Source organism: Rhinolophus ferrumequinum, chromosome 22 (assembly GCF_004115265.2).
Source record: "Rhinolophus ferrumequinum isolate MPI-CBG mRhiFer1 chromosome 22, mRhiFer1_v1.p, whole genome shotgun sequence".
Taxonomy (NCBI): Eukaryota; Metazoa; Chordata; class Mammalia; order Chiroptera; family Rhinolophidae; genus Rhinolophus; species Rhinolophus ferrumequinum.
The window spans coordinates 20,797,885-20,815,103 of NC_046305.1; the positions used below are offsets into that span (position 1 = coordinate 20,797,885).

The 17,219-nt window shown below is 39.3% G+C and overlaps 1 protein-coding gene across 2 annotated transcripts in view; it reads left to right on the forward strand.

Moving 5' to 3' along the window:
- KCNH1 (potassium voltage-gated channel subfamily H member 1) overlaps positions 1 to 17,219 on the forward strand; it is a 340,626-nt gene that overhangs the window by 24,397 nt on the left and 299,010 nt on the right. For both annotated transcript variants that reach the window (XM_033094007.1, XM_033094008.1), the window contains exons 2-3: positions 7,332 to 7,455; positions 10,851 to 10,957. In XM_033094007.1, the coding sequence (XP_032949898.1) occupies positions 7,332 to 7,455; positions 10,851 to 10,957 (231 nt within the window). The remainder of the gene's footprint in view (positions 1 to 7,331; positions 7,456 to 10,850; positions 10,958 to 17,219) is intronic.

The following is a 17,219-nucleotide window of genomic DNA, read 5'->3' on the forward strand; positions in this document are numbered from 1 at the left end:
TTGATTTAATTTTTTAAAAAGTCTTCTGGTCTTTTCTAGTGTTATTCTTTGTGTTGTCCCAATTAGGATGCATGTTATTCCTGCTCTTGGGTTAATCCTCTATGTTTTATTTTTTTTCTTATGTTTCTTGTCTTTTTCTCTTTCTGTACTACACTCTGAGACTTCATTTATGTTGAATTTTTAATTGTTACTCACTTTTAGTTTGCAGGAATTCTTGTTTTTTCTCTTATGGTTTTTACCCCCTGTAATTCTATTTTTTTATGGATGCAATATCTCTTGAATCTCTCTGAGTATACTAATTAGGGATTTTAAAAGAATTTCTTCTTTGTTTCCTGTATTTTTTTCTGCTTCTTCCATAGTCATTTTTTTCTGTTGATTTTTTTTTACTCTTTTGTGTGTGTGTGTGTGTGTGTGTGTGTGTGTGTGTATGTGTAGATTTTTACCTTTTTAATTTATTTACTTTTATTTTAGTGAGACATAGTATAGGAAAGAAAATAAATACATGTTGTCAAACTATTATCTATAACTGTTTATTCTTCCCTTATAAAACATAATCTCAGTGGGGCATTAGCCATGAAAATGTTCACTTAGTTTTTTCCTCTTACTCTATGTCTTCTGATGGAAATTAATTACAGTTTCAGGAGTCAAGAGAAATAGTTACACTGACTAGACTTCATGTGCACCTCGGGGTAATTTAGTTAATATTGTACTTCTTTTAAGGCTTAGTTGTTCAGTTCAAGAAATGTGAGTTTATTCGGGGAGAGAAGAGTAACATGAAGAGTTATTCTGTCTCTAGGATAAAGTGAAAGATCTTGAGCTTGAAGACCCTTCCCTGTCTGGTCTTCAGGCTCATCTCCTTTCTGGCTACCTTTTGTGTGTCTACACCAGTCTGCCATGCATTTCATGCTGCCAGACCTTTGCTCATGCTAGGTCCTATGCCTAGGTCCTACAGCTTCTTCAGTTCACCAAAGGCAGGCATCATATTTTAATTCCTAGTAGTTGCATCTTAGGCATTCAAAACGTTTAACTGAATCTTATTCATCCTTCTAGCCTAGAAGCAAGTTCAAGTGTGACCCCTCTGAATCACAGTCCTTTACCTCCCTCAGAGTTAATCATTTTCTTATCTGTTTTTTTTCCAGTTAGTTGTTGCACATGTCTGTTTGTCCTGATAAGTTCTTGGAGGGCATGGACCATGTCTCATCAAGCTGGATATTGCCAGGGTCTTGCATTGTGCTGGGTACCTAGTGGGCACTCAAAAAGTGTAGGCATACCTCATTTTATTGTACTTCACTTTATTGTAGCAACCCTGTGTTAAGCAAGTCTATGGTGCCAGTTTTTCAACAGCATTTGCTCACTTTGTGTCTCTCTCTCTCTATTGGCAATTCTCACAATATTTAACACTTTGTCATTATTATAATATTTGGATCTTTGAGGTTGCTATTATAATTATTTTGGGGTGCTATGAACTGCATCCATGTAAGATGACAAACTTAACCAATAAATGTCATGTGCATTCTGACTGCTCCACCAACCGTTCATCACCCCACTCTCTCTCCCTCACCTCCAGCCTTCCTATTACCTGAGACACAGCAATATTAAAATTAGGCCAATTGATAACCCTACAATGACCTCTAAGTGTTCAAGTAAAAGGAAGAGTCACATGTTGCTCACTTTAAATCAAAAGCTAGTGAGGAAAGCATGTTGAAAGCGAAGACAGGCAGAAAGCTGGCCTCTTGTGTCAAACAGTTAGCCAAGTTGTGTTCAAGTAAAAGGAAGAGTCACATGTTGCTCACTTTAAATCAAAAGCTAGTGAGGAAAGCATGTTGAAAGCGAAGACAGGCAGAAAGCTGGCCTCTTGTGTCAAACAGTTAGCCAAGTTGTGAAACAAAGAAAAAGTTCTGGAAGGAAATTAAAAGTGTTACTCCAGTGAACACATGAATGATAAGGAAGCAAAACAGCCTTATTGCTGATATGGAGAAAGTTTTAGTGGTCTGGATAGAATATCATACCAGCCACAACATTCCCTTAAACCAAAGCCTAATCTAGATCAAGGCCCTAATTCTCTATAATTCCATGAATGCTGAGAGAGGAGAAGAAGCTGCAGAAGAAAAGTTTGAAGCTAGCAGAAGTTGGTTCATGAGGTTTAAGAAAAGAAGCCATCTCCATAACATAAAAGTGCAAGGTGAAGGAGCAAGTGCTGATGTAGGAGCGGCAGCAAGTTTTCCAGAAGATCCAGCTAAGATAATTCAAGAAGGTGACTGCACTACACAACAGATTTTCAATGTATATGAAACAGCCTTCTATGGAAGAAGATGCCATCCAGGACTTTCATAGCTAGAGAGGAAAAGTCAATGCCTGTCTTCAAAGCCTCAAAGGACAGGCTGACTCTTTTGTTAGGGGCTAACGCAGCTGGTGACTTTAAGTTGAAGCCAATGCTCATTTACCATTCTGAAAATCCTCTGCCTGTGCTCTGTAAGTGGAATAACAAAGCCTGGATAATAGGATATCATGGTTTACTGAATATTTTAAGCCCACTGTTGAGACCTACTGCTCAGAAAAGAAGATTCCTTTCAAAATATTACTGCTCGTTGACAATGCACCTGGTCACCCAAGAACTCTGATAGAGATGTACAATGAGATTAGTGTTGTTTTCATGTCTGCTAAGACAGCATCCATTCTGCAGCCCATGGATCAAGGAGTAATTTCAACTTTCAAATCTTATTATTTAAGAAATACATTTTGTAAGGTAGCTGCCCTAGATAGTGATTCTCTGATGGATCTGGGCAAAGTAAATTGAAAACCCCCTGGAAAAAATTCACCATTCTAGATGCTGTTAAGAACATTTGTGATTCATGGGAAGAAGTCAAAACATCAACATTAACAGGAGTTTGGAAGAAGCTGATTCCAATTCTCATAGATGACTTTGATGGCTTTAAAACTTCAGTGGAGGAAGTGACTGCAGATGTGGTGGAAATAGCAAGAGAACTAGAATTATAAGTGGAGCCTAAAGATGTGACTGAATTGCTGCAATCTCAAGATAAAATTTTAACAGATGAGGAGTTCTTACAGATGAGGGAAGAAAGCAGTTCCTTGAGATGGAATCTACTCCTGGCAAAGATGCTGTGAAGGTTGTTGAAATAAAGAGTTTAGAATGTTACATAAACATAGTTGATAAAGCAGCAGCAGGGTTTGAAGGATTAACTCCAAGTTTGAAAGAAGTTCCACTATGGGTACAATGCTATCAAACAGCATCACATTCTACAGAGAAAATGTTCATGAAAAGAAGAATCAATTGATGCAGTAAACTGCTTAATTATTGTCTTATTTTAAAAAATTGCCACAGCCATCCCAACCTTAAGCAACCACCACCCTGATCAGTCAGCAGCCATCAACATCGAGGCAAGATCTTCCACCATCAAAAAGATTACTATTTGCTAAGGAAGAAGTAAAATTGTCATCATATGCAGATGACATGATACTATATATAGAGAACCCTAAAGACTCCACTAAGAAACTATTAGAGCTGATAAATGAATTAGTAAATAGCAGGGTACAAAATTAATATTCATAAATCAGTTGCATTTGTATATACCAATAATAAAGTATCAGAAGGAGAAATTTTTTTAAAAATCCCATTTACAATTGCTTCAAAGACTATAAAATACCTGGAATAAATTTAACCAAAGAAGTAAAAGATCTGTACTCAGAAAATTGTAAGACACTGAAGAGAGAAATTAAAGAAGATACAAATAGGTGGAAATACATACCATGCTCATGGATAGGAAGAATTAATATAGTTAAAATGTCCATACTGCCTAAGGCAACATACAGATTCAACACAATTTTTATCAAACTACCAAGGACGTTTTTCACAGAAATAGAACATATAATCCTAAAATTTATATGGAACCATAAGAGACCCCAGATAGCCTCGGCAATCTTGAGAAATAAGAACAAAGTGGGAGGTATAACAATACCTGACATCAAATTATACTACAAGGCTACAGTAATCAAAACAGCATGGTACTGGCATAAAAACAGACACCTAGATCAATGGAACAGAATAGAGAGCCAAGAAATAAATCCATGCCTATATGGAATGTACGGTGAGGTAAAGACAGTCTATTCAATAAATGGTGCTGGGAAACTGGGACAGACACATGCAAAAAAATGAAGCTGGACCACTTCCTTACACTATATACAAGAATAAATTCAAAATGGATTAAAGACTTAAATGTAAGATCTGAAACAATAAAATTCCTAGAAGAAAATATGGGAAGAAACTTTACAGACATTACCCGGAGTAAGATTTTTACAGATATATCCCCTTGGGCAAGGGAAGTAAGAGAAAAAATAAACGTGGGATTACATCAAACTAAAAAGTTTTTTCAGAGCAAAGGAAACCATCAATAAAACAAAAAGGGATCCTACTGAATGGGAGAAGATATTTGCCAATGATATATCCAATAAGGGGTTAATATCTCAAATTTATAAAAAACTCACTTGACTCAACTCCAAAAAAACAAACAACCCAATTAAAAAAATGGGCAGAGGACATGAAGAGATATTTTTCTAAAAAGGACATACAGATGGCAAACAGATATGAAAAAATGCTCAACCTCACTAATCATTAGAGAAATGCAAATAAAAACCACAATGAGATACCACCTCACCCCAGTCAAAATGGCTATCATCAATAAATCAACAAATGACAAGTGCTGGTGAGGATGTGGAGAAAAGGGAACCCTTGTGCACTGTTGGTGGGATTGCAGATTGGTGCAGCCACTATGGAAAACAGTATGGAGGTATCTCAAAAATCTGAAAATGGAGCTACCTTATGATCCAGCAATTCCACTCCTAGGTATCTATCTGGAGAAATCCAAAACTAATTCAAAAAAAATTTATGCACTCCTATGTTTATTGCAGCACTATACACAATAGTCAAGACATGGAAACAACTGAAATGCCCATCGGTAGACGACTGGATTAAGAAACTGTGGTACATTTATACAACGGAGTATTACGCAGCCATAAAGAAGAAAGAAATCTTACCATTTGCAACAACATGGATGGACCTAGAGAACATTATGTTAAGTGAAATAAGTCAGACAGAATGACAAATACCATATGATCTCACTTATATGTGGAATCTAAAGAAAAGCATAAATGAATGAATTAATCAGAAACAGTCTCAGAGACATAGAGGAAAAACTGAGGGTTGCTAGATGGGCGGGGGGGTGGGGATAAGGGGGAAGGTGAGGGGATTAGAAAGCAGTCAGTAACCACAAGATGGCCACGGGGATACAAAAGTCAATTTGGGGAATGTAATCAATAATGTAAAGATTTTGTAGGGTATCCGATGGACACTTGTCTCGTTAGGGAGACCATCTCTGGGATGATGTAGATGTTTGATCACTGCACTGTACACCTGAAGCTGAAGCTGAACAACAACGAATGTCAACTACAATTATATATACACCCACATATATATACATATACATGTGTGTATATATATATATAGTTACAAGAAGCGGAGTACAGCATTAGGAATAGAGACAGTGGAAATGTAATGGCTGTGTGCGAAGTCAGAGGGATAGTGGATGGGGGAGGGGGGTTGTCATTGTGTGAGGGATATAAATGATAAATGTCTAACTATTACATTGTTTTGTGCACCTGAAACTAATAAAAAAAAGTAAAAAAAAAAAAAGATTACCATTTACTGAAGGATCAAATGATGGTAGCATTTTTTAGAAATAAAGCGTCTTTTAATTAAGGTGTGTAAATTATGTTTTTGGACATAATGCTATTGCACATTGAATAGACTACATTACAGTATAAACATAACTTTTATATGCACTGGGAAACCAACAAATTTCTGACTCGTTTTATTGCGACATTTACTTTATTGTGGTGGTCTGGAACCGAACCCTCGTATCTCTGAGGTATGCCTGTACTTATGTTTATATGGGGGAGATGGAAGCACGAACTGGCTGTAGATTTTCATTAAAAGTGTATTTATAAAATTAGCATGTTTACAGATTAACTTCATGAAAGTTGTGTTTTATTTTCTTTTTAAATAGATCAAAGCATTTTAAAAAATACCGGATTTAGTTATTCCTCTTTCCTTTGCCTCCTCTACTCCTCCCCACATAGAGGAAGGGATGGTTACCCATACTGTAAATAAATTGTAAGTGCTGTACTAGAACAAAATTAACCACCCAATTAAATGAGGACATGATGTGTCACCATTATTTCACTGAAAGTGGCATACATCTGTAAACAAAACCCCATACAGTTTAGAACAAAAGAAGGGTATATGCCTGTCCTCCCTCTCTTTCTCCCTCCTCCCTCCCTTTCTCCTGCCCTTTCTTTCTTTTTGGGAATGGGTGACTATTCTGTGCAGAGGAGAGAAGCAAGCTAAAATAATGTTTACATTTAAGTTCTGGATAGTATTTGCTTAATTTAAGGTCTTGAAAAGAAAAGAGGGACAGTTGGTTTCCTGAGCACAGAAAGTGTTGAAGAGTTGATCTTCAGAACTGTGGGGAGTGGCGAGAACACTAAACAGCCAGACACCTCTGGCCTCCTTAATCCCTGCAGTGAAGTGAATGGTGGACTGCCGCTCTGTGAAAGCACTTCCCAACACAGCTGCTGGGGCTACAAAATCTCCAAATCAGCAAGAAGGTTTTGTTATTGGGAGCATCTGGCTCAGGCTCTAGGAAGCTCTGGTATTAGGAGGCTTCCTAGGCTTCTTGGTCACTCCTCACCAAGAGGAGGGCTGTCTATGGCGTGCGTGTTCCAAGAGGCAATCCTATGCCCCCTTCCTCTTAACAAGGCCTTCTCTGAGGGTGGGCGAAGGCTAATCAGGGTCAACAAGACCGATCTGTAGCTTCTAGCCAAAAGACTGACAAGCCTGAGATACTGGATAGAGCCCAGGAGAAATTACTTTAGGTTGTGTCTTGCTCCATATTACTAGAATAACTTTCACTGAGATGAAAAATTTGGACTAGAACGTGTCTCATGGGAATCACTGGATTTCTTCAGGATTCGTTGGTTGGTTGGTTGGTTGGTTGGTTGGTTAAGCATGCCTCCTTTGCTAACTTCTTCTTGGGATATAGTAACCTTAGCATTTGCATTCAAAATATTCACTCTAAAGCACTGTTCTTTTGTATTCCTTGAAGGGCCATTTTCCTGTTTAAAAGACTATTGTGGAGGGAAGCAAAATTACCTGGCTTAGTTGACATTGTTTATGTCCTCATTGAATCTCAGCTAATGTCTTGCCTCATGTGCTCTTTTCTTTTCTTTTTCTTCTTCTTCTTCTTTTTTTTTAACAGATACTAATTTTGTGTTGGGGAATGCCCAGATAGTGGACTGGCCTATCGTGTACAGCAATGATGGATTTTGCAAGCTGTCTGGCTATCACAGGGCGGAAGTGATGCAAAAAAGCAGTACCTGCAGGTATTTATGATTGGGGATGTTCTATTGGACAATCTATCATGGTATCTTTTGGAAAAAGAAAATGGCTGACTCAGTGTGGGAATCGCCTTTCTCTCATTCAATGTTTATTCAGGACTATTTATGGCAATATCATCTTCAGTTCACACACTGTGCTGGGAAAGTCAGACTTAAAACATGGTTCCCACAACTGACGAACTTGCAGTGAGATGGGGGAAAACCTAGGGAATCTCAGGAAAATCATTTTATCTGTAAAATGCGAACTCAGGAGTTTATGAGGTTTTAGATAAAACTGAACATGAAAGTTAGAAGATTCAATAAAGTTAAAAAAAATTTAGACGATTAAATTAATTTTAAGATTTGTGAACCATTTTATTAGGAGAATAACTACAGTGTTGGAGACAAGGGCCTTGTTCATAGGGCTTTTCATTAGAAAAACAGAACAGAAGCGATATTTTGTTGCCTTCTAGTTCTTGTTACATCCCTTTCTGATCTCTAACTCAAAGGCACAGGCAGATGGAGCTAGCAGTGTAGCTTGTGTATTTGATAGGATTACTAACCAAGCAGCACCCTTCAGCCATGGTGCTGGAACAGCTGTTTTAAAGCCTCTTTAAGGTGTTGAGTGGAAAGCCTGCAGTGCCGTGGGAAGGTCTTGGCTCAGCGTTGTCTTCGCCTCCTCTCACTCCCTTCCTTCTTCAGAGTCCTCTGTCTTCAGTGTGTTTGCATGAAGCAGAATCATTTCCCCAGTCCTGCCAAGTCACCAAAGAAACTCATCTATGAAGGATGGGAAAACTTGTCTGCCCCAGGCATCGTCTTTGGTTTTCAGAAGTTGCATTTTCACAGTATTAAGTCAGCCAAGTAACTAGTTTGGTGAAAAGGATGAAATGTTTTCAAATCTTACCATTTTCTTAAATTTTAGGTTTGGGGGACTGGGAAATAGAAAGCTGAAGATTCCCCCCTCCCGCCCCATTGCTCGAAGGTTTAGAAATTATGACTTTTAAGTAATGCAATAGAATTTTCTCATATTCTTGGTATGCTTTTTATCCTCTTAAGTGTGTATATCTGCATCTACATCTATATCTGTATATGCACATATACAATACAACAAATTAGGAGAGTTGGCTTTCCTTTTTAGTGTGACTTGATCAGGCTCTCCTTACCTATCTTGCTTTTTATTGGCTACAAAAGAGACATTAAGAAAATCAGATAAATTTGCTATTTTAGCCAACTTCTCTAAGAAACGTGTTTAATCCCTGAAGTGTCCTTTCTCTAAAGCAAGCATACCTTGTGCTAGCTGTGTTTCTCATAGCTCAGGAGACTCTTTTGCTTACTTCTTGCATTGCAGGTATGTGAAATCTAATGTCCAGGGAAAGGAAACTTGTCACCTATGAGTAAACCACAGCTTGAGAAAGTACCTAGGATGAATGAGAGCTGGGTATCACTCCAGTACTTCATTTGTCTGAAGACTCTATTTTACAGCCATTTGTTTTACCTTGTGAAGGAAACTGCCAGCACACATGCCATCCCATCGCTTAAATGGAGGTCACTTATCCAGCAAATTAACTCACAGAAAGTGGAAGGAAGCTGAAAAGGCTTGTGAGCAACTGGCTACATAAATGGTCATCGAGCTTAAGTTTTGTCCTCCTAGGACTGATGCAGTCCTGATCTATCTTTCTTTTTAAAGAGAATTCAACAAGCTTGATTATCTCTTTTCCTGGTTTGTAGTTGAAGAGTGCAACCCAAAGGCAGAGCGCTGCCTGAGATAGGCTGAGGGGAAACACAGCTCTCAGTGGGTTGGGAAGGGACATAATAAAAGTGACATAGAATTCATAAAGTCAACAGCCAGGGCACTTTTCTTACAGGGTGTTGGGAAACGGAAGCCTGCAGTATGCCGAAGGCTGTGCCAGTATCAAGCGAAGCATGGCACTTGACCTGGTGGTTCAGGAATTGCACTTGATCATCTCGGTGGTTCTTTTTAGCTCTGAGATTCTATGATTATGTGATTCAAGTCATCAAAATTCAGTTAGATTGCATTCAGTAGGCACAGCTTTAGAAGATGGGGTGGGTACTCAACAGTAAGCCCATGTCTCTGCTTCTACGTTACCTAAGCCTTGAGGGCTGAGCGTCGCTGTCCCTCCTTGTTGTCACTGGAGGCCTGGGGTTGGCAGGGGAGATGCTCGCTGGTCCATGGGGAGCCTTTGTCAGAGGACTGGCTTTTCGAGCCCCATCGAGAGATGGCTTTTCTCCTCTCGCCTTTGGTTCGTGTCCTGTGCCGTGGCTGGCCCTGCCTCATTGGGGGTGTATCTTGTTCCTAGAGGAACAAACCTTGGTTTCCAGACCATTTTCAGTGTGGGGCCTAAGCAGTTTCCTCTCCTCTGTTGAGAATCAGCACTAGTAGGTAGGAGCTTCTACTCTCCAGAGGTTTTCTCTAGGTTTTTTTTCATGCTTCTGATATCCCCCCTTAGCCTACTTTTCTCCAAACATGAGCAGTAAGGAGGTGTATTCGTAAGCATTTGTAGGATTTTATTATCTCAATTTTTTTTAAACTCAATGCCTTCTCTCTCTCTCTCTCTCTCTCTCTCTCTTTCTCTCTCTTTTTTTTTGGTGGGCGGAGGAGGGTAGGAAAAAGACCTGTACAGACAGTGGCTGAATATTTTGGTTCCTTCTTTAGCTCTGTCTTAATGTTTAGAGCATCAAATTGCACCCCTTTTTTTGTGTAGTTGGTGAATTTTTGTGATTTTTTTTTCTATTCTTTTGTTTATTTTGTTGGGAATTAGAAGAAGAAAAATCTTTGGTCCAAATTTACTCTGCATCGTTCCTAAGAGTTCTTTTCGGATAAAGTTTAAATTACTTCACATGGCTTATAAGACCATGCTCTCCTGCAGGCTCTGGCCTGTACTTACCTCTGTGTCATCTGTTGCAAAATTTCCCCTCACTCTCTGTGTTTCAGTCACATTGCACTGAACTACATTCAAGTTCCAGAATTAACCTCACTTTCACCTGTATGATTTTGCACGTGCCAATCTCTTGCCTGGAATGTTCTTTCTTCTTTTGTTTCTCTGTTAATTTCCATCTGCTCTTTAGATCTCGTTTGACCTTACCCCTGGGAAGCCTTCTGTGAGTACTCAGACAATACTCTGTGATGACTCTGTGTTCTGTAATTCCTTATGTGTTGGTCATACTATTTTCTGATTTACTCTTTTCTACTCTTTTATTTTTCCTTTCTCTTATTTTTGATTGAATGTTTTCAGTGTGTGTGTGTGTGTGTGTGTGTGTGTGTGTATGTTCATTCCACATAGCAGAGTGTTAGGTATAGAATGCATATTTAACATACGCTGGTATGTTAACAAATAATAAATATTTGTTAATCTAACTTGAGTTCTTTGGTTGATTTGCAGTTTTATGTATGGGGAGCTGACTGATAAAGATACAATTGAAAAGGTGCGGCAAACATTTGAGAACTATGAGATGAATTCCTTTGAAATTTTGATGTACAAGAAGAACAGTGAGTATCAGACCTTTCTGAACCATATTTTAATGTGCTTGGCAAAGTAAAATATTTCCTCTTTCTTTGTTGCTCTTTTGGGTACTTTTCTCTCCCATCAGCTAAATGTGGTTACTTGAAGCTCTTGTATATGTTGTGATACATGGTATAGATTGATGCGTTAGACTATTCTTTATAGGGACATTTGAACTTGTCACTAACCAGTCAAGACTTGTTGATCTTTTTCCTGCCAAGAATCAGTGTTTCGTGCTGGTTTACTTATGGTGAGTTGCTGGCTTAAGACACTTGTAGACTTTATACCTCCTTGGGGGAGGGGAAGAGATGGGACAGAAACTCTGTCCGTTTTGTCTTTGTATCTGTCTTCCACAGCCCCTAGCACAGGAGGAAATGCCAGTAGATACTCAATTCAGAGTTTCTGAATAAAATTTTGTTCTCCCAGTGACTCCAGTTTTTCATCTGGAGACAACATTTAATAGTCACAGTGCATTGCTAATTTGTATTTGTTTTGGCTACAATTACTTCTACAAAGTATGTTAATGGAGTTTTAGGTCAGTAGCCATACACAAGGATAAAACTTGCTTTTCTCTTAGGAGAATGGAGATTAGCTATATTAGAAGTATAAGTGGGGCATCTGGCTGTAGCAGGGCTGCAGAGGTGTCGACCAGTGCTTTTCTTTTGTTTCTCAAAATGCTATTTTGTTTGCAAAGAATCCTGTTCTTTATATGTAGGGTGGAATGGTAAGTCATAGATTCAACAGAACATTTCCAGAGTGGCCCAGATGGCGTGTTTATTTTGGTGGCGTTCAGAGTCATACATTTTGCTTTGGAAAGCAAAGGTCACCATGCTGCTTTTGTCTGGAAGGAGTTGGGACCATTTTTTCAGTCTGGCATGGTGGAGCTGGCAACTAAGAGGACTGTTTGCCTGGTGTCCTGTGCCGATGCTGCTGGTCTGAGAATTTGGCTCTGGGCACCCACAAATCCAAGAGGGTTGGTCTTGTAGCTTTCATGGTAGAGAGGTTGCTTTGCTCCACCTCACTCCTTCAGCCTAGGTCTAGCTCCTACCCTGCTATTCAGCATAAGAGGAATGAGGTGAAAGACTATGAATGGCTCTGTGCCAGTCCTTCCACTATGGGCAGCTCAACTCAGAGCAATGGTTCTGACCTGAAGCATGCCGGCAGTGGCCTTCCCTTCCCCCGTGCCTGAGCTAATAGCCTAAGTGAAAGGTTTTGTGTACTCAACAGTGGATTTCCCCACGGCACAGAATACTAATCGGGGAGGTGTATCACCAAAATGCTTTGCATTTATATTTTGCTTCAGAGCCTTCAAGCTTCATTAGACTGTGCATTTAACTTGTCTAAATTCAACTATACATGTTTGGCACAAAAGGGAGAGAGAGGGAAACATAAATTAAGTTGAGTTAGTGATTTCGCTTGCCATTCCCTTCAGTGAGCATGTGCCCCAGAATGAATATGAGATGGGACAGGAGAATCTGCTGTTCCCTCAGCTTCCTCCAGGGATGAAGGCTTCGTATTGTATCTCATCGCACTGAAGGTGACTGTGTATTTGAAACTACCTACCATGTGGGTAGACATGGCCTCTGCAAGTGAGCCAGTTAGTTCAACTTCAGTTAGAACAGCAAGTGAGCCAATGCTGTTCTACGGAGAATCAGCATTTCTTCCCTCCCTGGAGATTGAGGGGGGCTTATTGAGAGATGAATGTCAGCCTGGGCTACACTTTATGGATGATGTTAAGGCATTTCCAAGAATAATTGTGATCATATGCAATTTTCACCTTACCTTTGAGTATTTTAAATTGTCAATTCTCTAAGCCTTGAGAAGTAGGCATGGCGGTGTTAATTATCTCCATAGTATAAGGATTAAATAGTTTAATTCCTCACCTGAGGTCATGCAGATCCAGGACCTGTTTCCAGTGCTTGCTCCGTGGCCATTCTTCCTAGATGGGGACGAGTGTAACTGTGGGTGCAAGGCAGGCGATACCCTGTATAGGGGCAACTGGAAACCAGCTTGCAGTTTGCTTGCTGAAGCCTCCGTGTCCCCAGCCTAGAATTGCGTCTGTGCTGAGGGAAGAGCTTCTGTCTCTGATTTACACAGAGATGTCTGGTGCACCGGCAGGGGCTCCGTAGAAGGCTAAGCCTGTACGTAAATTGTGAAGCATGAAATTGATGCAGATAGTGTTGGTTTCTTCCTGGGAACCTTCTCACTTCCCCCGACTCTTCCATCTCTTACCCTCTCCTAAGGAATTCAGAAACTTGAAATTATTTGTTAAGCCTGGGAATATTATAGCAGTTACACCAAATGCTATACTTTTTTCCAACAACTTTTTATTGTCAGACACTAGGCCAGGGACACAGTTACGGAGAGACAAACATAACCTATACTTTTAGAGCATCCACAGGGGTGGGGGCAGCATCCACAGGACAGAGCCATAAGGTTCTGAATGTGACAGCACATAGGGGGATTACTTAACCCTAATGTATGAGGTCAGGGAAGGCAGTCTTCCTAGAAGACGGGAAGTCCAATGCAGAAACTGAAGGGTAGGTGGGAGATGGGCAGAGAGGAGAGCAAAGAGTACCTCTGGCTGATGAAATGCAGGCATGAGGTCTGTCAATTAAGTTCACGAACTCATCCTAGAAAAAGTGCTGTATACCTCATTGCTGAATATCACAACGGTCACCTTGGGAAGCTATGCACTGATGCCAGTGCCTAGTCCACCCTTCAAAGCAATTTTGGAACTCTTTCTGGAATGGCCATCAGAGCTGTCGTCGTATTATCCTTGATGTCCTGAATGTCATCAAAATATCTTCCTTTCAATATGTCCTTTATCTTTGGGTAAAGAAAAAAGTCATTGGGGGCCAGATCAGGTGAGTAGGGAGGTTGTTCCAATACAGTTATTTGTTAACTGGCTAAAAACTCCTTCACAGACAGTGCTGTGTGAGCTGGTGCATTGTCGTGATGCAAGAGCCATGAATTGTTGCTAAAAAGTTCAGATTGTTTTTTGTCTTTTTCATGTAGCCTTTTCATCATTTCCAAATAGTAAACTTGGTGAACTGTTGGTCCAGTTGGTACAAATTCATAATGAATAATCCCTCTGATATCAAAAAAGGTTAGCAATATCGTTGCAACAAGTTCGTGAACTTAATTGTCCAACCTTGTAAACAAGGGTTAACCAATGAGGCGGCAAAGTTAATAACAGCCAGTAACACGGCCACGTTAAAGAGTTTAGAATTTGTCTTAAGAGCAGCAGTTGTGGGGAAAGAGGGTGGGAGTGAGGCACATTGAGGGGTTTTAAGCAGGGTTAAGTATATAATCAGATTTTCATTTTAGAGAGATGATTGCAGTAGAGTGTGGAGACAGAAGGGAGCATAGGAGACTGGAGGTTGGGGCCCGCTAGGAATCACCCCGGTGACAAGAGGAGTGTGCTGGCTGAGGGGAAGAGGCCATTGAGATGGTGAGATGTTGAGGGTGGAGGGGGGAAAGGGAGAAAGCTGAATGTAGGACTTTGTTAGTGGTGACCAGTGACTGGCTCTTCCCTCAGTTTACCCAGCTCTAGGCAGTGCCCAGGTAATGGGAAACACAGCATTTCCTGTCAGCAACTCCTCGTTTGGCCTGAAGTGAAACTTAACCAAGATTCTAGCTCAGAGCTGGGCCTGGAGGAGATGCTCAGCAAATGTTTGTTGAGTGACTTTGAAAGGAACTTGATAGTTACCAAGAAACAGATGAGTGAAAGAAAAGTATGTGATTCGGAGTGAGGGTTTGGGAGCTGAGGAGTGAGCAGTGTGGGGCGGAACTGAGCTGTGTTGGTCTCATAGGAGCAGATTGAACGTAAATGGATGGGACGAGAGGAAGGAGGAGGCAGAGTTTGCTTCTACTTTCAAACTTTGTGGTTCATTAGATTGAAATGTTCAGCATTTTAAAGCAGTATAGAGTCCCCTGGGGGAAAACTCGCCCCCGTTGAGATTTTAAAATGTGAAATGCCATCATCTAAAAGAATATTTATTTTTCTCTGTCATTTTTAAATTAATGCATTTTTGCTATGGAGAGTACATGAAGGTATAAAGAAGAAAAACAATCCCCCAAAGACTCAAAGTCTCAGCGGAATACTACTATACTTTTAACTTTTTGGTAGGTTCACTTTTAGTTTTTGTCTGCGTACATGTTACATAATTGAGATTGTGACATATATGCAACTCGAAATCATACAATTATGTAATCTTTTATCACAAAATTATCCCCATCATTAAAATTCCCCATAAACATAATTTAGAAAGAATTTTATTAACACTTCCTCTATTATCGGATATTTATAAGGCTCTAACTTTTCTTTATTAAGCACAATGTTAAGATGAATATCTTTGTGTAAAGACATCTTGTTGACATTATGAAATATTTCCTAGAAGTTGAGAAGTACTGTGTCAAAGTATGTGAACTAAGGTTCCTGAGACATTTTGCCAAGTAGTGTTGTGAGAATTGAACCCATTTTCAAGTTCACTTTAAAATTATGAGCATCTGACTCATTGTACTGCACCAGCATTGAATAGTATAACTTTTAAATTATCAAATTGCCTACAATTAATTTTTTTCTTTGCTTAATGAGTATTTTTAATGCTGGTGAGACTGAAATATTTTTCCCATTTACTAGCCATTTAACATTACCTTTTTTGTGTTAATTGTTCAGGTTCTTTGCCCATATATTCTATTTAATTCCAGTGATTTTGTTACTGATTTTTTATAAGCTCTTAATAAATTCTTTTGATTCTTCCCCCCCCTTCCATTATTTAGTATTTTCAAGCACAACTTTGTAAAAAGGAACTTCTATTGATAAGCATTAATGTTTGTCCTACCTTTTGGGGAGTTGGGAGTAATTAGCAGAAGATTTCAGGGTATGTTTTGGAATGAGTGTGTAGAATGTTACTACATATCTTCAAGGATAGATTATTTGAAAGGTTTCTTTCTATCTGTTGGCCAGTCTGACCAATACACCTGGGCCTTTCAGTGGTGCTATATGTTTTGTATTGTTACTGAACTCATTCTCAGTATGCTCGATAATTCTCCTATATCACTGACAGCCATCATTAATGAACTCATTCAGTAAATATTTTAGGTGGTCACTCTTGTGCTAGTCAATTAGTTTTCCCATTTTTTCAAACAAGACAATCAAGAAGTATCAGCCTGAGTGAAAGTAGTACACCCCTTGGGTACAGCATGACTGACGCCATGACTTGTGATGAGGCTGGTGGCCCCGTGTTTGGAAGCTCTGGATCAGCTTCTCCATCACAGAAGCCTCGGGAAAGGCATCTTACAGCATTTTGCCAAGCCAGCAAGGAGAAGCTGCTGGCCAAGTACTTATTGATTACCTACTGTAGGCCTGTCGGTTTGAGCCCAAGAGATCCAGGTATAAGAAAACGAGCCTGACTTTGAGGGGGTTACAATCTAGTTGTGGAGACAAATCTAATAGGAAAAAAAAATAATATTTTGCCTCGTTTCCTAATGGATTGTCTTTTACTTATTCAATGCTAGAAGCTGTAAGGGATATTGACCCTAAACACCTATGTAACATAAAGTATTTTTCCTTTTAGAGACTCTTTTTAAAATACCATATAAAAGTGAAAATTTTTTATGTCAATGTTTTCCTTTCTGGTTCTGACCTTTGTATAATGCTTAGGAAGCTTACCCAGATAATAAAATATTCTTCTATTTTAGAAGAATATTCTTCTATTTTTCCTTTTGGTACTTTTATAGCTATGTTAGAATATTTAGAACAAACCATGTGGAATTTATTTTTATATATCATGTGATGTAGCAGTCTAACTTAATTGACTTTCCACAGTGCTTGTTTAGTTGTCTCAGTACAATAGTCTTCCCTTGATCTGCAGGGGACACATTCCAAGACTCCCAGTGGATGCTTGAAACCTCAAATAGTACTGAACCCTGTGTGTATGTGTGTGTGTGACTGTGTGTGTGTGTGTGTGTGTGTGTGTGTGTGTATATATATATATATATATATATATATATATATATATATAATGTTTTCCCCTATATATACATACCTTTTCACTTAAAGGAAGCACTTTATGGATTCTCTTTGGCATATCAGAATTGCCAGCATCACTACTCTTGTACTTCGGGGCTGTTATTAAGTAAAATAAGGGTTACCTGAACACAAGCTGTGATACTGTTATAGTCAGTTTGATCACCAAGACAGCTACGAGTTTACTAACGGGCAGGGGGCATATACAGCATGAG